This window comes from Mobula hypostoma, chromosome 4 (assembly GCF_963921235.1).
Source record: "Mobula hypostoma chromosome 4, sMobHyp1.1, whole genome shotgun sequence".
In the NCBI taxonomy this organism is placed as follows: Eukaryota; Metazoa; Chordata; class Chondrichthyes; order Myliobatiformes; family Myliobatidae; genus Mobula; species Mobula hypostoma.
In genome coordinates this window covers 176,905,568-176,930,404 of record NC_086100.1, presented here as the reverse complement: position 1 = coordinate 176,930,404, position 24,837 = coordinate 176,905,568, and the positions used below count along the sequence as shown (strand labels likewise).

At 42.0% G+C, this 24,837-nt stretch overlaps 1 protein-coding gene across 1 annotated transcript in view; it reads right to left on the bottom strand.

Moving 5' to 3' along the window:
- Window positions 1–225: 225 nt before the first annotated feature.
- The window catches only part of ptcd3 (pentatricopeptide repeat domain 3), a 46,069-nt gene continuing 21,457 nt past the window's right edge, over window positions 226–24,837 (bottom strand). The window contains exons 15-24 of the mRNA XM_063047055.1: window positions 23,836–23,925; window positions 22,077–22,105; window positions 19,534–19,640; window positions 16,310–16,388; window positions 12,996–13,086; window positions 12,036–12,121; window positions 6,748–6,884; window positions 3,870–3,911; window positions 3,580–3,738; window positions 226–1,830 (exon numbers count right to left, since the gene is read on the bottom strand). Coding sequence (XP_062903125.1) covers window positions 1,740–1,830; window positions 3,580–3,738; window positions 3,870–3,911; window positions 6,748–6,884; window positions 12,036–12,121; window positions 12,996–13,086; window positions 16,310–16,388; window positions 19,534–19,640; window positions 22,077–22,105; window positions 23,836–23,925 — 911 coding nt within the window. The 3' untranslated portion in view covers window positions 226–1,739. The remainder of the gene's footprint in view (window positions 1,831–3,579; window positions 3,739–3,869; window positions 3,912–6,747; window positions 6,885–12,035; window positions 12,122–12,995; window positions 13,087–16,309; window positions 16,389–19,533; window positions 19,641–22,076; window positions 22,106–23,835; window positions 23,926–24,837) is intronic.

The following is a 24,837-nucleotide window of genomic DNA, read 5'->3' as shown; positions in this document are numbered from 1 at the left end:
AGGCTGGGGCAGGAAGAAGAGAAGAGAATTTGCAGAGATACAGTAGTTAATTGGTAAACTATTTCAGAAACCTACCAGAGACACACTGAAATGAATGGACTCCTGTGCCCCAATGTGGAAATTCTAATATGGACATGACAAACTGGCTGCCTTTTGCAATAATCCCCCTCATGTATCAAAATATCTTGATAGCTATATTTTGAGCGAAAAAAAAATCTTTTAGGCCTAATTTTTAGAGTTGTTTGACATTTTGTTACTTTTTAATAGCCTCAAATGCATTGTTTGAAAGAACCACGAATGTTTATTTCTTGAAACAAGTTTTACATTTTCTGTTTTCTTTCATAAATCAATTTTTAACTAGGACCTTGAGTGCCTTTGTACATAAAGGCAGTAAATGCTTGATATCTTATTCATAACCTTTTAATAATTGGAAGAGTTTACTCCCTTTAGTTTCTATAATTTAAACATTATTTTTAGTTTTCAAGATGGGGGTTCAATTCCAACCACTGTGTGAGTTCTCCCCATCGATGTGTAGGTTTCTGCTGGGTGTTCAAGGTTCCTCCCACATGGCAAAGACATACAAATTACGGTTACATACACCATTAACAGCAAGGAATAGTGGAAATTTCAGGCCAAAAGCATTCCGCAAGGTTTGTAAGTTGTGGGCATGGTGACACTTGTAGGCTGCCCCCAGCACAGCTTGGACTATGGTCATTGATGCACACAATACATTTCACTGTGTATGTAACAAATACAGCTAATCTTATTCTATCCTTAATGTCCAAGTATCATCAACATCTGCAGAGTCTGAAAAGATCAAGGTGTTCTGGGGCAGAGCTTTGGTCTTGTGATGGTTCATATTTATGTTTCACGAACAGTTCCAGTTAGCTAGATAGCTGTAGTATTAATTCCAGGTAATTCACAAATACGCTTCTGACTTGTGCCTTGCAGACAGCAGAAGTCTTTTTGTGCTAGATAGATGGATATCAGTGTTGTAGCAGAGCGGCAACCAAAATTTGTATTTCTGTGCATCATCAGTGTTCTTTAATGCAAGGACATTAGTCCTTACTGTTGTAAAACTCAGCAGGCCAGGCAGCATCTATGGAAAAGAGTAAACAGTTCTTGAAACACACATCAAAGTTGCTGGTGAACACAGCAGGCCAGGCAGCATCTCTAGGAAGAGGTACAGTCGACGTTTCGGGCCAAGACCCTTCGTGAGGACTAACTGAAGGGTCGAAACGTCGACTATACCTCTTCCTAGAGATGCTGCCTGGCCTGCTGCGTTCACCAGCAACTTTGATGTGTGTTGCTTGGATTTCCAGCATCTGCAGAATTCCTTGTGTTTGCATTTTTAAAAACAGTTCTTGAAGAGTCTTGGCCCAAAACATCAACAGTTTACTCTTTTCCATAGATGCTGCCTGGTCTGCTGAGTTCCTCCAGCATCTACAGATTTTCTCCTTTTTTTTTGTCCTTAGATTAAATTTTCCTTGAACTGTAGGGATGATTAAAACAACTGATCAATTTTACATTGGCTATTTATTTACCACATTCTCAGTCCTTAATGTCCATCACTGTTTCGTTGGAGCTTTTCTGTTTTATTTCTTTAAATACAGCCACACCTGTACAATATCCAGTCATTTTCCAAAGTTGGTTTTGCAGCAAATGAACACAAAGGCCCATTCTCAGTCAACCGTTCTGTATACGAAAGAATGCCATTTGATGTATCCAGATCAAGCATGTTATTCACGATCACTGTCGCTGCTATCGCTACCACTGCTGCTATCATCGCTACTGCTGCTGCTGCTGCCATCCAGCTCTTCTAGGGACCTCCTGTTTATGGGAAGAAATCAATCCGTAATTATACTTTTAAAGTAAGTTTATTATCAAAGTATGCAAATGACACCCTGAGATTCAATTTCTTGCAGGTATTCAGATTAGAACAGAAATACACAATAGAATCAATGAAAAACTACACACAAACTCTGACAAACGACCAGTATATAGAAGACAACCTGCAAATACAGTAATAAATAAATAAATATATATAGTCCTGAGATAATCATTGAAAGTGAATCTATGTATTGTGGAAAAGTTGAGGTAAGTGATGTTATTGTTCACCTCAAGCTAGAAACACAGAAAACCTACAGCACAATACAGGCCCTTCAGCCCACAAAGCTGTGCCGAACATGTCCCTACCTTAGAACTACCTCGGCTTTACCCATAGCCCTCTATTTTTCTAAGCTCCATGTAGCCATCCAGGAGTCTCTTAAAGACCCTATCGTTTCCGCCTCCACCATCGCCACTGGTAGCCCATTCCACACACCCACCACTCTCTGCGTAAAAAAAAAACTTACCCCTGACATCTCCTCTGTACCTACTTCCAAGCACCTTAAAACTATGTCCTCTCATGCTAGCCATTTCAGCCCTGGGGAAAAGCCTCTGACAAGCCACATGATCAATGCCTCTCATTATTTGTACACCTATCCTCCGTCGCTCCAAGGAGAAAAGGCCGAGTCCACTCAACCTATTCTCATAAGGCATGCTCCCCAATCCAGGCAACATCCTTTTAAATCTCCTCTGCACCCATTCTATGGTTTCCACGTCCTTCCTGAGTGAGGCGACCAGAATTGGGGTCTGACCAGGGTCCCATATAGCTGTAACATTACCTCTCGGCTCTTAAACTCAATCCCACTGTTGATGAAGGCCAATGCACCATATGCCGCCTTAAACACAGAGTCAACCTGCGCAGCAGCTTGAATGTCCTATGGACTCAGACCCCAAGATCCCTCTTATCCTCCACTCTGTCCAGAATCTTATCATTAATACTATATTGTCATCATATTTGACCTACCAAAATGAACCACCTCACACTTAACAACAGGAATTCTGCAGATGCTGGAAATTCAAGCAACACACACAAAAGTTGCTGGTGAACGCAGCAGGCCAGGCAGCATCTCTAGGAAGGGTCTCAGCCTGAAACGTTGACTGCACCTCTTCCTAGAGATGCTGTCTGGCCTGCTGCGTTCACCAGCAACTTTTATGTGTGTCACCTCACACTTACCTGGGTTGAACACCATCTGCCACTTCTCAGCCCAGTTTTGCATCCTATCAATATCCCGTTGTAACCTCTGACAGCCCTCCACACTATCCACAACACCCTCAAACCTTTATGCCATCAGCAAATGACACAAAGGTTGAGTAATAACTGTTCTTGAACCAGTATGTAATAAATCTCAACTGTTTGCAATATACAGTAAAAACTGATTGTCTATTTGAGAATCTTAATATGTTCTGTACCCTTCTGAAGTTGACTGAATTGCACTTCCTACACACCTTTACCCCTATCAGGTACGCTATACAGTATTACAATTTTCTAAGGTCTAAAGACAGTGTTTGGGAGTGTTAATAATAACTTCTAATATTCCAGAAAATATATCAGTCCAACACTGAGATTATAAACTCTGGGAGTTTTACAATGTTCTACATAAAGCTATCAAGTACATTCAGTTGAAAAGAGGGAAGTCCATGGAATGATACAAGTAACAGCTGGTTAAATCTATTCCAAGGAGACACTATTACCTTTCCTCCTCTGACAGCTCGAATTCAGTGGTCACCCTGTGCAAGAACTCTGATGTGGCAGGCAGGCTGAAAGTTCCAGCCAGTTTCACCAAATCCAAAGCCAGAGCCTTGTTGTTGCTTTCCTTGGCATGGTCCAGAAACTCATCGAGTAGTGCTTTACTGAATTTAAAAAAAACAAGATGTCAGCCTATAAAAGCTTTCTGTGAAATTTCAAAACAGTAAAGTCGTCTCTTCCAGTTTCAAGCTTAAAATGATGACAATATAATTATTAATACAGAGGGAGAGATTACCTGGGTACTCTGTTGTTTGCTTTAAAAAGTGGCAGCATCATCCTAGGATAAAGTATAACAAGTTAATGATCTCACAGTACTGGCAAAATCACAAGTTGTGTGTTTCGGATTAGATTTATCACCTCTTAAGAAAGGTGATACTCTATTAATATCAAGAAATTGTGCAGCATAAAATGTGCATAAATACAGAGAAATGACATGTCTGACTCTCCATAATGACAGTACCGCCCACTAACAAACTGAATCCAGTATTCAGATCAACAATTAAGATGTTTTCAAAGTAAAAGTGGAATAAGTTTCAAACTGAAGAGGTGAAAAAGTCACAGATCAAATAATGTATTCACTTAGGGGAAAATTGTACATACAAAATGAATAAGGATTAGTACATGCTGTTGACAATGAGATTCATCATTCTCCGGCTAAAGAAATTCCTCCTCATCTCTGTTCCAAAGGGATGCTCTTCTATTCTGAGGCTGCCACCTGCATATGGTCTGTATCTCTCTATACCCTGCCTCAATGACTCAAATGTTGCTATTGTATTGGCTTCTACCACTCTCCTGGCAGTATGTTCCCGGCACTCCACATAAAGAAACTTACCTCATAAATCTTTAAACTTTTTCTCTTTCACTTTTAAAGCTACATATTCTCATAGTTAAATGCCTACGCTGGGAAAATCACTTTCTTTTATTCTCTAGTTCTCTGAAGCTTTGTTCTCACTGAATAACAATTCCCTTACCTTCCTGCTTCAGGTACTTATCGCTGATAAGTGTAACTGAATCAGTCCACCTGTGGCAAGTTCACGGCCATGGCCTGATATCAAAGTCAAAGTTGAGTTCATTGTCAACTGCACAGGTGCAATAAAACTCATATTTGCAGTACATAGCATCATATAAGCAACATTCACCAGAAAAACACACAAATTTCCAAAGTTTTGGAGGGAGACAAAGCAGTAAAAGAGGAAATACACCTTGATTTAAAATGAGATTCAGTGCTAAATCCAAGTCCAGGTTATTAGTTAAAATGCTAATATCATTTATCCAGACCACCCCAGTCTCTATCTACAACTATACAAGACCTCAGTCAGGCCTCCACTTGGAGTAGAGTTCTGGTCACCTCACCACAGGGAGGATGTGGATAGAGAATGCGGAGGAGATTGACAAGGATGTTTCCTGGATTGGAGAGTGTGCCTTACAATAGATTGAGTGAACTCAGCCTTTTCTCCTTGGAGCAGCGGAGGATGAGAGGTGACCTGTTAGAGGTATACAAGATGATGAGAGGTATTAATTGTGTGGATAGCCAGACGCTTTTTCTCAGGGCTGAAATGGCTAACCTGAGGGGTCATAATTTTAAGGTGCTTGAAAGTAGGTACAGAGGGATGTCAAGGGCAAGTTTTTCCACACAGAGTGGTGGGTGTGTGGAATGTGCTGCCAGTGATAAAGGTGGAGGCGGATAAAATAGGGTCTTTCAAAAGACTCTTAGGTACATGGAGCTTAGAAAAATTCTAAGCAGTTTCTAGAGTAGGTTACAAGGTCAGCACAACATTGTGGGCCAAAGGGACCGTAATGTGCTGTAGGTTTCTTATGCTCTATCAGCTCTGCACAAGATGAAGCAAGATTTGCCCATTTCTCCTTTAAATATTGTTCAAGCTGTGCCAGGTTAGTTGGGGAGCAGCAGTGGACAGCAATCTTGAGATCTTGTCAAAGATGTTCTATCAGGTTAAGGTCAGGGCTCTGAATGGCCACTCAAGGACATCAATTTTCTTCATTTGAAGCAACTCCATGGTTGCTCTGGCAGTGTGCTTTGGGTTGTTGTCCTGCTGAAAGACAAACTTCTGTCCCAGTTTAATCTCAGCAATCACCTTTCCACCAATCCCGACCAGATTTACAATCCTGCTGCTGGCAAGTGTCCCCATTGTATGATGTTACCTCCACCATCCTTTACAGTAGGGATGGCGTTACCAGGCTGATGAGCAGTATTAGATTTACATCACATGTACCGCTTAGTGCTGAGGCCAAAAAGTTTAATCTGATCTGACCACAAGACCTTCTTCCACATCTTTACAGTATTTTCTAAGTGACACTTTGCAAAGTCTTTAAGGGCAAGGGTATGTTTTTGTCTTCCATGCCACCCTTCCATAAATACCCTTTTTGTGCAAGGCCTTGTAGACTGTGGAGGCATGAACTTCAACTTAGTTGTAGCCACCGACTTCTGCAGCTCACTCAGAGTGACCGTGGGCATCACAGTAGCCTCTCTTATAAGTGCTGTTCTTCTCTGGCAACTAAGTTTAGAAGAACCGCCAGACCTAGAGGCAGTAGAGCTGTGGCTTCATATTTTTTCCACCTTTTCACGATGGACTGCACCGAGCTCTGAAGTATGTTCAGTGCCTTTGAAATGAGCTTGTATCCTTTCCTAGACTTGTGCTTCTCTATTATCACTTCCTTGACTGTCTTGAATGCTCTTTTGGCTTCATTTTGGTTTGACCTGTTGAAAATCTACCATACTGCCGGAACTTACAGAGAGAGTGGTATTTAATCTTATGAATTTACTGGAAACAGGAGATCCTCCCAATTTTCTACTTCAACAAATTGGGTAAGTTAGTAAGGTATAGTATAGTATTGCACCTGAGGAAAGTTAGTAAGTAATTACATAGGGGATGAATACCTATTTAGCCTCACAACTTGTGGTTTACAATTTTTAGTAAATTGTTGACAGGTTTTGAAATTTTTGTTTGATTTGACATTTGAGCAATATTTTGCAGATTATCTCAAAAATCCTGCTTCAATATATTTTGAATTTAGAAAATGAGACAGTAAAATGCAAAAATATTTGTGGGGGCTGAATACTTTTTCAAGGCACTGTAACTCTTCATAATAATTACCAAGCATCTTGAGTTCGACCTCCTCTCAGAATCAAGGTTGTCACATTTCCCAAAGATATAGCTGTCCACTGTAAGTTTTGATTCTGCTTATAGACAGCCTTGATATCCAGCGCCGTGTCAGCAAAGGCAGCTTGCAACTGTAAGGAGATTCAATGGCTGATTTAAGTATAAAGTATGTTCATGCTTACTGGGAATCCCACCTTCCTTCTGTAGCACATTGCAAGGATGACAGACTTGGGAAACATAGACAGAGATTTTGGTAGATATGACTAATATGAACCCAGTTGTTCCCATCTCTTCACTATTAAATTGGACACCTTACCTTATCCTTGACCTGATGACCTGAGAAATTTGCTGCCAGACAGGCAGTTAATGAAACAAAATACAATCATGCATCTGATTTTGCCCTGCTTGACACATGGACTTGTTTTAAAACTAGACTTACCCTTGCTGATATCAATCCCCGACTAGTTCTCTGTTTACCTTAATGTGTACCTGTTCCATCCTAAAGACCTGCTTCACTCCTTTTAGGACCCCAACAGCTGTGCCAAGACGATCATGATGCTAATTTTATAGTACTCTCTTCCATGTTACTGGAAGTATCTAGCATAATTCCTGCCTGTTGGTAAGTCTTCCACATCCAGAATTTGGAACTTCTAATCCAGACCTTCTCTATTAGTTAGAAAATTAAACACCATATTCTTAGCCTCACCACTTGATCAACTTCAGTTTCAAACAATCTTCCTGTATCAGATGCCACCTTTATCCACCTAACCAGTTCATTCCACACCAAGTTCTGGTTTCTCATTATTCCTGTCCTTAACAACATGGGATCCCAGATCCTCAAGAATCAAACAAAGTCTGAATCCTGCAATTAAAATCAGACACTGCAGATCCCCACCATCTCTTGCCTTCTTTGACTCTTGCTGTCCATTTACCTCAGTGGATGATATTTTCGTATTTTAAGGCCTGAGTGATGTTGTTATATTTTTATGCAATTCGTATATTTGTGTCTTGGACACTTTGCAGTCTTTAACCTTTAGTGCTATGGTTACATTTATTTTTAGAAATACTTCCTTCTGGCCCAGTGAGCTGTGCTACCCAGTAACCCACCTAGCCTAATCACAGGACAATTTACAATGACCAATTAACCTACTAACCGGTACATCTGTGGACCGTGGGAGGAAACCGGAGCACCCAGAGGAAACCCACGCAGTCATGAGGAGAAGGTTTAAACTCCTTATAGACGGTGCTGGAATTGAACTCCCAATTCCAACGCCCCGAGCTGTAATAGTGTCATGCTAACTGGTAAGCTACTGTGGTGTGTGGTTTACTCTGGCTATTTTGGATTTACTATTTTCAGAATTGCTTACTACCTTTAATATTGCTGAAGGTCCCCTCTCAGGTCCTTTCCACATTGACTAATCGTGATCAGTCTAGCCTTTCCCAGTCTGGCGGCGTTCTCTGTAAAACTACTGCGACTCAAGACACAACCTCTTATCTTCTGATATGTCTGACAGTTTTATCTGGAACGTTTATCCAAAACTGCCAACTCTGTGCCTACCAGACAAACTAAAAGCAGAGTTCAACACCCTTAGCGTTGCTCAATTTGATCGTTGGTCTTGTTACTGCTGGGTCAAAGTCACCATTTCCTACCAAAGGGAGCATCATCACCAAGGCTGTAATTCGTCAGTGCAGGGAAATAGTCTCCTAGTACAGTAAGATGAGCTCTTGACCACACAATCTACCACATGATTCTGCACCTTATTTAACTGCACTGTACTTAATCTGTAGCTGTTACACTTATTCCAAATTAGAACCATAGAACCATAGAAACTACAGCACAGAAACAGGCCCTTTGGCCCTTCTTGGCTGTACCGAACCATTTTCTGCCTAGTCCCACTGACCTGCACACAGACCATATCCCTCCATACACCTCTCGTCCATGTATCTGTCCAATTTATTCTTAAATGTTAAAAAAGAACCCGCATTTACCACCTCATCTGGCAGCTCATTCCATACTCCCACCACTCTCTGTGTGAAGAAGCCCCCCCTAATGTTCCCTTTAAACTTTCCCCCCCTCACCCTTAACCCATGTCCTCTGGTTTTTTTCTCCCCTTGCCTCAGTGGAAAAAGCCTGCTTGCATTCACTCTATCTATACCCATCATAATTTTATATACCTCTATCAAATCTCCCCTCATTCTTCTACGCTCCAGGGAATAAAGTCCTAACCTATTCAACCTTTCTCTGTAACTGAGTTTCTCAAGTCCTGGCAACATCCTTGTAAACCTTCTCTGCACTCTTTCAACCTTATTTATATCCTTCCTGTAATTTGGTGACCAAAACTGAACACAATACTCCAGATTCGGCCTCACCAATGCCTTATACAACCTCATCATAACATTCCAGCTCTTATACTCAATACTTCGATTAATAAAGGCCAATGTACCAAAAGCTCTCTTTACGACCCTATCTACCTGTGACGACACTTTTAGGGAATTTTGTATCTGTATTCCCCGATCCCTCTGTTCCACTGCACTCCTCAGTGCCTTACCATTAACCCTGTATGTTCTACGTTGGTTTGTCCTTCCAACGTGGGGTGCACTTGTCAGTATTAAACTCCATCTGCCATTTTTCAGCCCATTTTTCCAGCTGGTCCAAGTCCCTCTGCAGGCTCTGAAAACCTTCCTCACTGTCTACTACACCTCCAATCAGCAAACTTGCTGATCCAATTTACCACATTATCATCCAGATCATTGATATAGATGACAAATAACAATGGACCCAGCACTGATTCCTGTGGCACACCACTAGTCACAGGCCTCCACTCAGAGAAGCAATTCTCTACCACCACTCTCTGGCTTCTTCCATCGAGCCAATGTCTAATCCAATTTACCACCTCTCCATGTATACCTAGCGACTGAATTTTCCTAACTAACCTCCCATGCGGGACCTTGTCAAAGGCCTTACTGAAGTCCATGTAGACAATATCCACTGCCTTCCCTTCATCCACTTTCCTGATAACCTCCTTGAAAAACTCCCAACAGATTGGTCAAACATGACCTACCACACACAAAGCCATGTTGACTCTCCCTAATAAGCCCCTGTCTATCCAAATGCTTGTAGATTCTACCTGTTAGTACTCCCTCCAATAACTTACCTACTACTGACGTTAAACTCACTGGCCTATAATTTCCCCGATTACTTTTCGATCCTTTTTTAAACAAGGGAACAACATGAGCCACTCTCCAATCCTCCGGCACTTCACCCGTAGACAGCGACATTTTAAATATTTCTGCCAGGGCCCCTGCAATTTCAACACTAGTCTCCTTCAAGGTCCGAGGGAACACTCTGTCAGGTCCCGGGGATTTATCCACTTTAATTTTCCTCAAGACAGCAAGCACCTCCTCCTTTTCAATCTGTACAGTTTCCATGGTCTCACTACTTGATTCCCTCAATTCCATAGATTTCATGCCAGCTTCCTTAGTAAATACAGACGCAAAAAACCTATTTAAGATCTCCCCCATTTCCTTTGGTTCCACACAAAGCTGACCACTCTGATCTTCAAGAGGACCAATTTTATCCCTTACAATCCTTTTGCTCTTAATATACTTGTAAAAGCTCTTTGGATTATCCTTCACTTTGACTGCCAAGGCAACCTCATGTCTTCTTTTAGCCCTCCTGATTTCTTTCTTAAGTATTTTCTTGCACTTCTTATACTCCTCAAGCACCTGACTTACCCCGTTTCCTATACATTTCATACAACTCCCTCTTCTTCTTGATCAGAGTTGCAATATCCCTTGAGAACCAAGGTTCCTTATTCCTATTCAATTTGCCTTTAATCCTGACAGGAACATACAAACTCTGCACTCTCAAAATTTCCCCTTTGAAGGCTTCCCACCTACCAATCACATCTTTGCCAGAGAACAACCTGTCCCAATCCACGCTTTTTAGATCCTTTCTCATTTCTTCAAATTTGGCCTTCTTCCAGTTCAGAACCTCAACCCTAGGACCAGATCTATCCTTGTCCATGATCAAATTGAAACTAATGGTGTTATGATCACTGGAACCAAAGTGCTCCCCTACACAGACTTCTGTCACTTGCCCTAATTCGTTTCCTAACAGGAGATCCAATATTGCATCCCCTCTAGTTGGTCCCTCTATATACTGATTTAGAAAACTTTCCTGAACACATTTTACAAACTCTAAACCATCTAGACCCCTAACAGTATGGGAGTCCCAATCAATGTATGGAAAATTAAAATCCCCTACCACCACAACTTTATGTTTCCTGCAGTTGCGTGCTATCTCTCTGCAGATTTGCTCTTCCAAGTCTCGTTGACTATTGGGTGGTCTGTAATACAATCCCACTAATGTGGCCATACCTTTCCTGTTTCTCAGCTCCACCCATAAGGACTCAGCAGACAAGCCCTCTAATCTGTCCTGCCTGAGCACTGCTGTAATATTTTCCCTAACAAGCAATGCTACTCCCCCACCTTTCATTCCTCTGCCTCGATCACATCTGAAACATCGGAACCCTGGAATATTAAGCTGCCAGTCCTGCCCCTCCTGTAGCCAAGTTTCACTAATTGCTACAACATCATAATTCCACGTGTCAATTCTTATGGTTTTACCTTGTTCTATCTATCTCAATGCACGGTGTAATAAGACCATAAGGCACAGGAGCAGAATCAGGCCATTTAGCCCATTGAGTCTGCTCCGCCATCTGATCATGCCTGATTAATTATCCTTCTTAACCCATTCCCTGCCTTCTCCATGTAACCTTTGATACTCTTTCTAACCAAGAGCCTGTCAACCTCCACCTCAAATATATCCAATGACTTGGCCTCCACAGCTGTCTGTGGCAATGAATTCCACAGATTCAGCACCCTCTCAATAAAGAAATTCCACCTTATCTCTGTCCTAATGGTATTCTGAGGCTGTGCCCTCTGCTCCTGGACTCCCTCACTATACTTATCTGTATGAACAGTATGCAAGGTAAGTTTTTCACTGTATCTTGGTACATGTGACCATCATAAACCAATTTCATATAAAGAAACTACAACTATAAATATCATCTTGTTATTGTACACTATCAGCTTGCAGCTCAGCCACTCTCACTGATCTGATTCACTGATGTGGAAATGCTTTGCTTTGTGCTTACATAATGAGATATCCATTTCTTTCCTCTGACACTTCTGCTTATTTGAACTTACTGCATTACTCCAAAGTTTGAGAATTAATTAAAAACCTGCAAATGTCAATGATCACAGGTGCTTTTTCTTACCTCTGGACTGTGCTTGTCCCGACCCATCAGCTCCAGCACTTCCTCCACCAGATCCTGCTTGTTACTGTGACCAAGCTGCTTAATGTCTGTGTAAAATACACGAAAAGACTTACACTATGTGCTCAGCATCTTTTATATCCCAAAGTATTTTGCAACCAATTAAGTTGGAAACAAAGCAGCTAATTTGTGCACTGCAAACTCCCACAAATAGTCAGGTGCTAATAACCAGTATGAGATCAGAGGGTCTTTCCTGGGACTAGCACTCAAGTGTCATCACATAGAAGGTATGGCAGGTGCTTCTATTTTCTTAGAAGTTTGCATAGATTTGACATGTTACCAAAAACTTCAACAAACTTCTACAGATGCCCGGTGGAAAATATCCTGACAGGTTGCATCACAGCCTGGTTTGGAAAGACTAATGGCCAGGAATAGAGAGGTCAACAAGAAGTCGTGGGCCCAGTCCCTCCCCGGCCACTGAACACATCTACAGGGAGCGCTACCATAAGAAAGCAGCATCCAAAGGCCCCCACCATCCAGGATATGCTCTCTTCCTGCTACCACCACTAGGTTCAGGAACAGTTTGGTTGTTTGTCAGTCTTTATATACTGTATAGTTTTTCATAAATTCCACTGTATTCCTAGTTCCCTGTGAATCTCAAGGTAGTATATATGTACTTTGATATTAAATTTATTTTGAGTTGTTAAATGAGTGACAATTATTGGATTAGACTCTTTAAAATAAAGAGATGGCACCTTGTATACCCACTTGAAGCAGCAGTGTTCTGACAAATAACCAAAAGACATCAGGCTAGATTCTTGTGGTCCACTCCCTGAAGCATAACTTGAACCCAAAACCTCCTGATGTGATGAAAATGCCACGCACTGCAAGCACTTGACTGATGAAAGGTAGATTACAGCCTCCACCCAAGTGCAGGATTCTGTATCTCCCCAATGCACCAACCTTTCCAAATGTGTGGAATGAGCTGCAACTGGTTCTCAGTGTCCAAAGCCTGCAGCAGATCCATCAGACCTTGCACGTTGGGATAGTACAGCTGGAAACAAAATGCTTGCATTTCAGTATTCTGTTCTTAAATACATTGTTTCCTGGAGTTTCATAAGACATGACAGCAGAATTCGGCCATTTGGCCTGGCGGGACTGCTCAACCATTGGATTATGGCTGATTATTTTCTCTGAACTCCATTCTCCTGCCTTCTCTCTATAACCTTTGGGTATATGTTGTGCAGGAGTTGATAAATCAATGATTTGGCCTCCCTAGCCATCTGAAGCAATGAATTCCAGATTCATCATCCTCTGGTTAAAGAAATTCCCCCTCATCTCAATGATCGAGATTCTGCACTATGTCAATGATTTGGACGATGGAATTGATGGCTTTGTTGTGAAATTTGCAGATGATATGAAGATAGGTAGAGGGGCAGATGGATTTGAGGAAGTAGAGAGGCAACAGAAAGACATTAGAATGTACAAAGAAACGGCAGATGGAACACAGTGTCGGGAAGTGTATGATCATGCACTTTGGTAAAAGAAATTAAATTATTTTTGAAATGGAGAGAAACTACAAAAAACTGCGGCACAAAGGGTCTTGGGGATCCTTGTGCAGGATTCCCTGAAGGTTAATTTGCAGGTCGAGTCTGTGGTGAGGAAGGCAAATGTGATATTAGCATTCATTTCAAAAGGACTAGAATACAAAAGCAAGGGTGTAATGCTAAAATTATATTAAGCGCTGGTGAGGCCTCACAGAGTACCGTGAGCAGGTTTGGGCCCCTTACCTTAGAAAGGATGTGCTGAAACTGGAGAGGGTTCAAAAGAGGTTCACCAAAATGATTCCAGGACTGAATGGCTTGTCATATGAAGAGTATTACATGGCTCTGGGCCTGTATTCAATACAATTCAGAATAATGAAGGGTGACCTCACTGAAACCTATCGAATGGTGAAAGGTCTTGACAGAGTGGATGTGGAGAGAATGTTTCCTGTGGTGGGAGAGTCTAAGACCAGAGGACACAGCCTTGGAATAGAGGCATGTCCTTTTAGAATGCAGATGAGGAGGAATTTCTTTAGCCAGAGAATGGTGAATCTGTGGAATTCTCTGCCACAGGCAGCTGTGGAGGACAAGTCTTTATGTTGTGTATATTTAAGGCGGAGGTTGATAGATTCCTGATTGGTCAGGGCATGAAGGGATACAGGGAGAAGGCAGGAGATTGGGGCTGAGAGGAAAATTGGATCAGCCATGATGAAATGGTGGAGCAGGCTTGATGGGCCAAATGGCCTAATTCTGCTTTATGGTCTAATGGTCACCTCTGTCCGAGAGGGACGCCTTTGCATTCTGTGGCTATGCTCTCTGGTCCTAGACTCTCTGACTACTGGAAACATCAAAAATGGCTTATCTGGGATTTGAATTTGGGAACTCTTTCATCCAAACAGGAAATCATACCCTGGACCAATGACTGAGCTTCACCTAAATTTTGGCTGGGCACTCTTGGAACATTGTGTGGTTTCCCCACTGGAGGAAGGGTGCAGAGGCTTTGGAGATGGTAGTGAAGAGGTTTACTAAAACAAGCCACAAGGAGAAGTAGACAAACTTGGGCTGTTTTCTCTGGAATATCAAGTTGTTTTATATAAACATAGTATTAGGTGCCTGGAATGTGGAATGGGTGCTAGTGGAAGTGTAGATGTGGATTCAATTGTAACAATTAAGAGAAGTTTGGACAGGTACATGGATGGGAAGCTAATGGAGGGCTGCAGTCCAGGTGTGTGTTGATGCCGCTTGGCAGAAAACCAGACCAGCACGGACAAGATGGACTGAAGGGCCCGTTTGTGTGCTGTAGTGGTCTATGTCTCCATTTATGATCACATCCCGTGTACCACATAATACTCTGTACAAATTAGAAACTTATTACTACCTCAACCCTCCCCCAATCATTTTACCTCGTAATTCCTATATCCATCCCTGCAAGCTTTGTAACCTGAGCCATTCCTCCAGAGCTAGCTGTAAGATCAGGCTTTGCCACAATCTGTAAGATGTCTGTATGATCTCCCCATGATTCTGTGGATTCGCCTCCATGTTCCAGAGGGTTAGTGAGTTGTGGGCAAGCTATGTTTGTGCTGGAAGTGTGTTGACACTTGCCCAGCACAATCCTGATTTGATTTGATGCAAATGACATATTTCATTAAGCAACACACATCAAAGTTGCTGGTGAACGCAGCAGGCCAGGCAGCATCTCTAGGAAGAGGTGCAATCGACGTTTCAGGCCGAGACCCTTCGTCAGGACTAACTGAAGGAAGAGTGAGTAAGAGATTTGAAAATGGGAGGGGGAGGGGGAGATCCAAAATGATAGGAGAAGACAGGAGGGGGAGGGATGGAGCCAGGAGCTGGACAGGTGATAGGCAAAAGGGATACGAGAGGATCATGGGACAGGAGGTCCGGGAAGAAAGACAAGGTGGGGGGGGAACCCAGAGGATGGGCAAGGGGTATATTCAGAGGGACAGAGGGAGAAAAAGGAGAGTGAGAGAAAGAATGTGTGTATAAAAGTAAGTAACAGATGGGGTACGGGGGGAGGTGGGGCATTAGCGGAAGTTAGAGAAGTCGATGTTCATGCCATCAGGTTGGAGGCTACCCAGACGGAATATAAGGTGTTGTTCCTCCAGCCTGAGTGTGGCTTCATCTTTACAGTAGAGGAGGCCGTGGATAGGCATGACAGAATGGGAATGGGATGTGGAATTAAAATGTGTGGCCACTGGGAGATCCTGCTTTCTCTGGCGGACAGAGCGTAGGTGTTCAGCAAAGCGGTCTCCCAGTCTGCGTCGGGTCTCGCCAATATATAAGAGGCCACATCGGGAGCACCAGATGCAGTATATCACCCCAGCCGATTCACAGGTGAAGTGTCGCCTCACCTGTTGACATATTTCATTGTATGTTTTGATGTATATGCAACAAATAAAGGTAATCGTTCTTTCCTAATCCAGCCTTAATCCTTAGCCATTTGTAAGTTCGCCCAAACAGTAATAAACCGATATACCTGCTGCCTTTCAAATGTTCAGCAATACATATTCTAAAGATTAGCCAAGGACAGCAGGGACACAAGTGGCAAAACAGCCAGCTTCAAGTCTCATTATGAAGGTCAAGGAAGTTTTAGTTTATTTATCAGCATTTCATGTTAGGGGATACAAAGCATCTCCCTTTCTCTTCAGAGCTAGAAGCCAGTAATTGAGCCAGCTACTGATCTGAGTTACAATGACACTGATAAAGCAGACATACCGAAGGAATGAGGTCTCTGTACCACTTGAGAACCACATCGATGCTCTCCATCATGCACAAGATGGTAAAGAACCGACCACTGATGAATAAACACAAAATGTGAACAAGTTATTGACGTTCAGTCTACTGAATTGAAACAGACATGTTCTGTTAAATTTATATTGAACCTTGAACTGCAGCATACAGCAGTGCTGATCAGCTTATTGCAAGACAGCAGATATCAATACACAGCGACTCTGATAGACAACATTTACAAGGATCGTACCAACAGCTAAATCCTACAAAGGAATGGGATGGGTTGAGTAGGCAGGAAACCCAGAGATCCTGACTGATCCATTTTATGGGGGAGGAGCAAAACTAGAGGCCATGATACAAATGTTATTGAGATATCAAAGAATTGAAAAGAGATTTCATCTGAGACCCATAAAAGAAAGGAAAATGGAGGGCTATGGAAGAGTTAGTTTGATCACGGAGTAAGTTAAAAGTTTGCATAACATCATGGGCCGAAGGGTCTGTATTGTGCTGTACTGTTCCAAGTTCTATGAATAGTTTTGAGAATGTGGAACACAGGAGACCACAAAGGTCCTTTATTTAAGAGGGGATGTACTGGCATTGAAGGATGTCCAAAAAATGTTCACTCAGCTAGATACTGGGACGAGAGAGCTGCCTCACTACAAACAGCAAATATATTGCATCTATTGTGTTTGGAGTCTGCCACGAAGAAGGATGAATTTACCAAAATATGCAAGATTCTTAGCAGGCCTGGTAGGGCAGATGCTGAGATATTTCCTCTAGAGGGAGGTTCTCAAACAAGGGGATGTAGCTACAAGATTTAGGGGCAGACAGTCAATCGAAAAACAAGATGTCTAACCAGAACTTCTTGTGGAGGGTGGTGGATCTCTGAAATTCTGTACCCTGGAGGGATGTGAAGGCTATATCACAGGTGGTTGGGTATGTATTTAGATACAGACATAATTTTGAAGGGTCAGTGATTTCAGGCCTGTGGAAACTGGCACAGAAAAGGAGTTGAGGCCTGGGGTAGATGAGCCACCATCACAAAGAACGGCAGGGCAGGCAAAAGGGGTCGATTGGCTACAGTCTGCTATTTCCTTATATTCAGTAGAGCCAATGCTTCCTTAGAAGTTATAAGAACTTCTCAGATCAAAGACAGGTGGAAGACCACGATCGCCCATGTCATACGTCATGGCACATAATGATGATGAATCTTTCCTCTGATGGCAAACCCACCATCTCTCAACCCCACACTTCCACAATGGCAAGTACACTCTTTCTACAGCAAGCTGATCAGTATCGTACTGTACATCATACATGACTTCCCTACTCCTGTACCCAATTATTTTCATAATAAAGGCAAACATATCCTCTGCCTTCCTAATCTCTCACCAGCTTTCAGTTACTTATACCCTTTTGCACTAGGGCACCTAGATCTCTTTGAAGATCCACACGTTGTAACCTCATACTGTTTAAAAAAGAACTTAATTTTTTGCACATTTTTCTGCATTACACTTAATCTGCCACATTCTCCCCCCCACCCCCCCCAACTTATCCCATTGGATCCGGTAACAAAGAAACTGCAAATCCTTTTCAGGGTGGTGGGTGGCGCGGCAGTATAGTGATCAGCATAATGCTATTACAGTGCCAGTGACCTGGGTTCAATTCTGCCACTGTATGTTCTCCCTGTGACCACATGGGTTTCCTTCAGGCACTCTGGCTCCCTTCCACATCCCAATGACCTACCGGTTAGTAGGCTAACTGGTCACATAGGTATAATTCACATGGGTACATGGGCTCTCCAGGACTCTATTACAGCTTGGAGCATTCCAGACTTTGAAGTTCAATTCCACTGCCATTCTGCAAGGTGCCTCTGTACGTCCTCCCTGTGGAATACATGGGTTTTCTCCGGGTGCTCCAGTTTCCGCCCATTGTCCGAGGACATACCAGGTAAGTTAATTAATCATTGTGAATTGTCCTATGATTAGGTTAGGGTTTAATAAGGGTAGTCGGGGTGGCATTGCTGAAGGGGTCTGCTCCAGACTGTATCGCTAGATGGATAAAAATATACACGTGGCAAGGGCTCATTTAGCCAGAAGGGCCTGTTACTATGCTGCATCTCTACACAGAGTGAATTAAAAAAATAAATCATTTCTGAAAGGTATTTCGAATTTACTTGTTCAGAACTTCAGAATATCCTGTTACAGGAAACAAAATTCTCCAGCAGCACCCATATCTGTGTCAGGGTTTGTGGATTTTATATACAAGCAGAGGTTGAGGAGTCTAGGGTTGTGTCGTAAGAGCAGCACATGCTGAAGGCAGACTTGGTCAGTGTGCACTAAAATTAATGCTGATTAGGAAGGAACTATGCCCCTTAGTAGAGAGGTCAGTAAGCAGAGGATACCGCTTGAACGTAGAAGGATTAAGAAGCATTTCAGTGAAGGTGATAAGGGGCTAAAACTCAATGCCTGAAAGGTGGTGAGAAAATCTCTTAATAGGTCTGAATTATTAAAGAGGATATAACACAAACAGCACTCTTCTTTGGCTGCAATGCTGCCATAGAAAACGGTCACTTTGTCTGCAGTCAATGCTTGAGATGCTTTGAAATGCCACTCGAGAATGAACTAATCATGTGAATTCGATATGGTCCACTATTAATACATGTACCAAGACAGTGAAAAGCTGGTCTTGCATACTGTTCATACTCATCATTACACTATGCATGGAGGTAGAACAAGGACAGAATGCAGAATAAAGTGCAGTGCAGGTGAACAATAAGGTGCAAGATCCTAACAAGGTAAAGCAGTATTTGCAGACAAGCTGATTTGCTTTCACCTGCTGAACCACTGCAAGGTGAGGAATTGCTGCCTGTTTGTTCTTGCAGAAACATGGCTCCAGGACAACATGCCATGCACCATCAATCTTCAGGCCATGCCACTCAGGGACTTGTGCTAATATATTTTGAGACTCTATGTACTGTATTTTGGACCTTAGCCCTAGAAGAACCCTGTTTTGCTTAGCTGTATAAATGTGTATGGCTAATGACAATTAAACTTGAACTTGAACAGAGTGGAAGGAGGAACGTCTGGCCCTGGGGTTTGGCTTACTGTTTCACTGATGTGGGCTGAAATAACTCTTCACAGGAGCCTGTGTTCTGCGTATCAGATTACCGAGCATGCAAGCCATTTATAACAAAAGTCAAAATGTCTTACTAATAAATACTTCGCTGATAAGAATCACCCAATAATTTCCAGTTGTCTCCAGTTTCAAGAATGCTGTGAATTTTGTACGCCAGTTCAAGGTCTTTCATTTCCAAGCACTGCAAGGAGGGAAACAAAAGTGGTCTGAGACTGTACAAGGTTTGCACCATATATATCTCCTGCAGTGATCACAACTCTACACTTTGGACTGCAAGTGAAACAAGAGCAGAAAAGTCCCTCAATGGAGTCAATTGATGCTCAGACTACCAGGAGGCAACCTCGCATTCCTGGTTAAGTTATCAAAAGACAAGTTCAAATATGGTCGTGGCTATTTCACAGATTCAGTGAAATAAAATATGGAATTAGAACCTAGTAAAGGCCGCATTGGGGGCTACTCCATCACAAGAACCCATACCACTACCATTGGGAAGGAGGTAAAGGAGGGTTACATTCCACACCACCAGGTTCAGGAACAGTTATTACCCTTCAACCATCAGGCTCCTGAACCAGCGTGGATAACTTCATTCACCTCAATACTGAACTGATTCCACAACCTATGGACTCACTATCGAGGACTCTACAACTCATATGCTCAGTATTATTTATTAAAATTTTATTTGCACTATTTGTCTTCTTTTGGACATTTTTTGTCAGTCTTTATGTACAGTTTCTTTCATAAATTCTATTGCATTTCTTTTACTGTAAATGCCTGCAGGAAAATGAATCTCAATATAGTACAGTATATGGTGACATGTAGTACTTTGATAATAAATTTACTTTAATGTGTTTCAAATTTCTCATTCAACATATTGGTTAAGGGAGGAAATATGGTGTCTACCCAGTCTGGCCCATATGACTGCTTGACATTAACTGCCACAACATTTGAGGACAAATAAGGACGAGGAGCAAATGTTATGCCTACAAACCATGAAGGAATAACTAAATAAAAAAAATCCAAAGACTGGTATTTTATTTCTAGTCTACCCACAGACAGTTCGAATTCCTCTGTCTTTCACTGCTTGGTGAATTACATACAACAGCTTAGGTAGTACATACCACTAGGTGGCAGTGCATCCCAGCATTACCAACAAGCACAGAGTACTCTTTGACCTTCGGCTCCTTAGTAAAACGCAGAGGTTCAAACTTACTGACTGATTGAAACGGCTGAACAATTAAGTTTGATCCACCACTAGACTCCACATGGGAACTCGGCTCTTGTAAACTTCCCCCATGTTAAAAATGGTGCAGGTTCTGTTTTGAATGGAGATTGTGCATCCTCTCCACTCAGCCTGTCATCATTAAGACCATAGGTGATCTGTCCCTCTGTACCAACTCCTCACAGACCTCAACTCCCTGATCTTTTGCAATAAGTCAACTTCTTAAATATTCCCCAGTGATCATGCTTCCTTAACATTCCAGGGAAGACAATTTACTAACCCCTAAGTAGCAGTTCCCATGGCCTCAGCTTTAAAGATTTAACTAGGTATATTGGTTTATTTTTGTCACATGTACTGAGCTGCAGTGAAAAACTGTTCTGCATGTCATCCATAAGGATCATTTCATGCAGATACACAACTAATTGTTTTTACATCCTCTCCGAGGTTCCTCCACTAGTGAAAACATCTTGACATCTTCCTTTTCACGTAAGAATATACAGTCAGAGCAATACAACATGGATACAGGTTCAATGTGTTCGTGCTGACCAGTGACCACCCAGCTAATCCTACACATCCCACATCTCTCTAAACCCCATTCATCCAAGTCCCTATCCAAGTGATACTACTGTGTCTGCCTCAACTACCTCCTCTGGCAGCCCATTCCATATACTCACCATACTCTGTATTAAAAATATACATTTAATTTCCTTAGCTGTTTAGGTTAGGATAACCCCCTCATCCAGGAATTTGCTTAGTGAATTTCTTCTGGACTGCTTCCACTAACAGTAAAAGGCAATCTCTTTAACCATTATAATCTTGTTTAATGCCTTCATTGATAAGGATTTTGGATATTTTTGCATTTCTTAAATTTAACAAAATCATTTGTTTTCAAATATTTCTACAAGATCAGCCACAGGAGCAGAATTAAACCATTTGGCTCATCAGGTCTGCTTTAACATTCAATCATAGCAGATTTACTTTCCCCCCTCAACCCCATTCTCCTGCCTTCTCCTCAATCTTTGATGGCCTTACAAATCAAGAACCTATCAACCTCTGCTTTAAATATACTCAGTGAATTCCACAGATTCACCATCCCCTGGCTAAAAAAAAATCCTCATCTGCTCTAAAATATTTCTACCATCTAGAGTGTCCACAGAGGAACATATTCCAGTTTACATAACAGAGTTAGACAAGCTCTTCAACTCCACTATCAACTTCCCTTGTCTTAATGTACAGAATATTTTCTTCACTTCAAGTAATTGGATATCCGGGAGTATTTGAACAAATGATTGCGGTCGCTTCAACCAGCAAGTGAGAATGTCTAGTTTCCCTGTCACTGCCCAGAAACCAGTCCATCCCATTTTTATTGTATCTAAGGGAGTAAAAACAAATACTTACCACTCTCATCGCACTGCTGAAGAAATTTACTGTGGATAAAGGAAACAAGACCATTAGTAGGGCGCTCAGAGAAAACACGAGAGAGGAATAATGGTGCAATGACATCTTTTGCATCCAACTAGTACTTTTTATGTCTCATCCAAGAGACTTCACCTACATGACCAAATTTTCTAATTAATTAACATCACGTTGTAGCCTTAACTACTAATTTTCATATCATCTGCACTACCACCTGTATGTCCAAGTTATTGACACAAATGCAAGTAAAGCACCAATCCTAGTGGTACACTACTGGCTAGACTTCCAATCAGAAAAGCAACATGTTACCAGCACCCTCTGCCCCCATTACCAGGTTAACTTTGATTCTAATTTGCTTGAATGCACAAGGTTTTATGGGCTCCCGCTTCTTGGCCCACCCTCCCAAACGAGACCTGGTCAATGCAGACACCATCTACCTCTTCCCCTTCCCTCACCAATATGCTTAGTTATCCCCTCAAAAATTGAAGTTGAGACAGAATTTCCCATGAATAAAATCATTAATTAATCTCTGCTATAGATAAAAATCGTCCCTTAAAATTATTTTCCAATAGTTTCCCTACATCTGATGCAAGACCTACTGACCTGTAGATATCTTGTTTGACCACGTTCTCTTTTTTAAATAAAGACAAATGGAGTGGGTCAGAATCAGGTTATTACCATTGACATATGTTGTGAAATTTGCTGTTTTGCAGCAATACAGCACATTTCATAAAAAACACAAGTTATAATAATATATAAAATAGAGCAAAATGACGAGGCAGTGTTAATGGACCCTTCAGAAATATGATGACCAATGGGAGGAAGCCGTTCCTGAAACATCGTGTGTCTGTCTTCAGGCTCCCATACCTCCTAGCTGATGGTAGTAATGAGAAGAGGGCACATCCTGAATAGTGAGGGTCCTTCTTGATGGATGCCACCTTCTCAAGGCGCCACCTCTGCAGCATTTACAGATTCTGCACGTTCGCGGGTGACCTTAAGGCAAGACTTCCTCCCTTGTATACTCCAACTTTGTTACAATAAAGCCCAGTATTTCATTTCCCTTAACCAACTGCTGAAAATTCATACCAAGTTTTTTTCCCTTCCAGTACTTTTTTTTTTTGCTTGGTCTTAAACATCTTTTTCAGTACAAGATGTTGGCTAGATCATATTTGGACTACCATATACAGTTCTGGTCACCTTGCTGTAGGAAAAATGCCATTAGACTGCAGAGGATGCAAAAGAATTTGAGTACGTTACCGGGACTGGAGGATGAGGGTTATAAGGAAATGCTAGGACAGACTTCCCTGGACCTCAGGACACAGTGGGGTGACCTTAATGAGGTTTATAAAATCATAAGGGGCTTGGACAAGTCGCAATCTTTTCCCCAGGGTAGGAGAATCCAAAACTAGAAGGCATAGGTTGAAGTTAGGAGGGTAAAGATTTAAAAAGGGACCAAAGGGGTAACATTTTCTTCCACACAGGGGCTGGCGCACATATTAAATTAATTATCAAAAGCAGTAGTAAAGGCTAGTACAGCTATATAATTTAAAAGACATTTGGACAGATATGTGGATAAGAAAGGTCCAGAGGAAACTATCTCAGTTATTCAACATGGTTGACAAGGACAAGCCAGGTCAAAAGGCTCACTTTCATGCTGTATTACTCTGTGGTTCCCTAAATTCAGCACATTGAATTTAAAACAGAAGGTGCCTGCACAATTCTATCAAGACTCATCGCTTACCATCATCAGGATCTTTGGCTTCAAAATGCTTCCCTTCCATTTCATGAAGCAGGATGAAGATAAAGTCATTTTGTAGCTGGTTTGTAGCAGCTGTGAAGATTGAAGGGGAAACGTTAGCTGTGCCAAGGGAAGCCTGCACAGATCTAAAATACAGGAAGATATCGAACAGAGAAAGCAAGCTAGGCCGAAGTACAGGTGATTTTGCATGAATCAGGAAATTCTCTGTGAGGGCAGTCTCAGAATTCAGGAACGTCCCTTTAGAACAGAGATGAGGAGGAATTTCTTTAGCCAGAGGGTGGTGAATCTGTGGATTCATTGCCTCAGATGGCTGAGGAGGCCGAGTCAGTGGGTATATTTAAAGCAGAGGTTGATCAGTTCTTGATTAGTCCAGGTGTCAAAGGTTACAGGGAGAAGCAAAATAAATCAGCCATGATGGAATGGCAGAGCAGACTCGATGGGCCAGTTCTGCTCACACATCAGATTCAAAGTGAGCATTCCTGGAAATGGCTTTTCAACTCTGATGGTTGAAAGACAGATAAAATGTCATGCACTCTCCCATTAAAATATTATTGAAAGATGCACTGAAACCGAGGAACGTATGTAGTCTTTAGGGAGCAGTAGTTCTTAACAAACTGGAAGGTAAACTGTAGGTATATCACGATTAAATGTTTCTTAAGGAGGCTAGAAACTCAGAAAAAAAACTGTTACAAAACAAGAAGGTACTACTCAACAAGCACCTTTCAGGGTATAAACTAGACTAACATCCTGAAACAGGCCACATTTAATAAACTCTACACCTGATAGCTGTGTGTGTGTGTGAGAGAGATACTTTTAGGGGCACCATGGTAGTGTAGCGGTTAGCATGACACTATTACAGCACCGGCAACCCAGGTTCAATTCCTGCCACTGTCTGTAAGGAACACACATCAAAGTTGCTGGTGAACGCAGCAGGCCAGGCAGCATCTCTAGGAAGAGGTACAGTCGACGTTTCAGGTAAGGAGC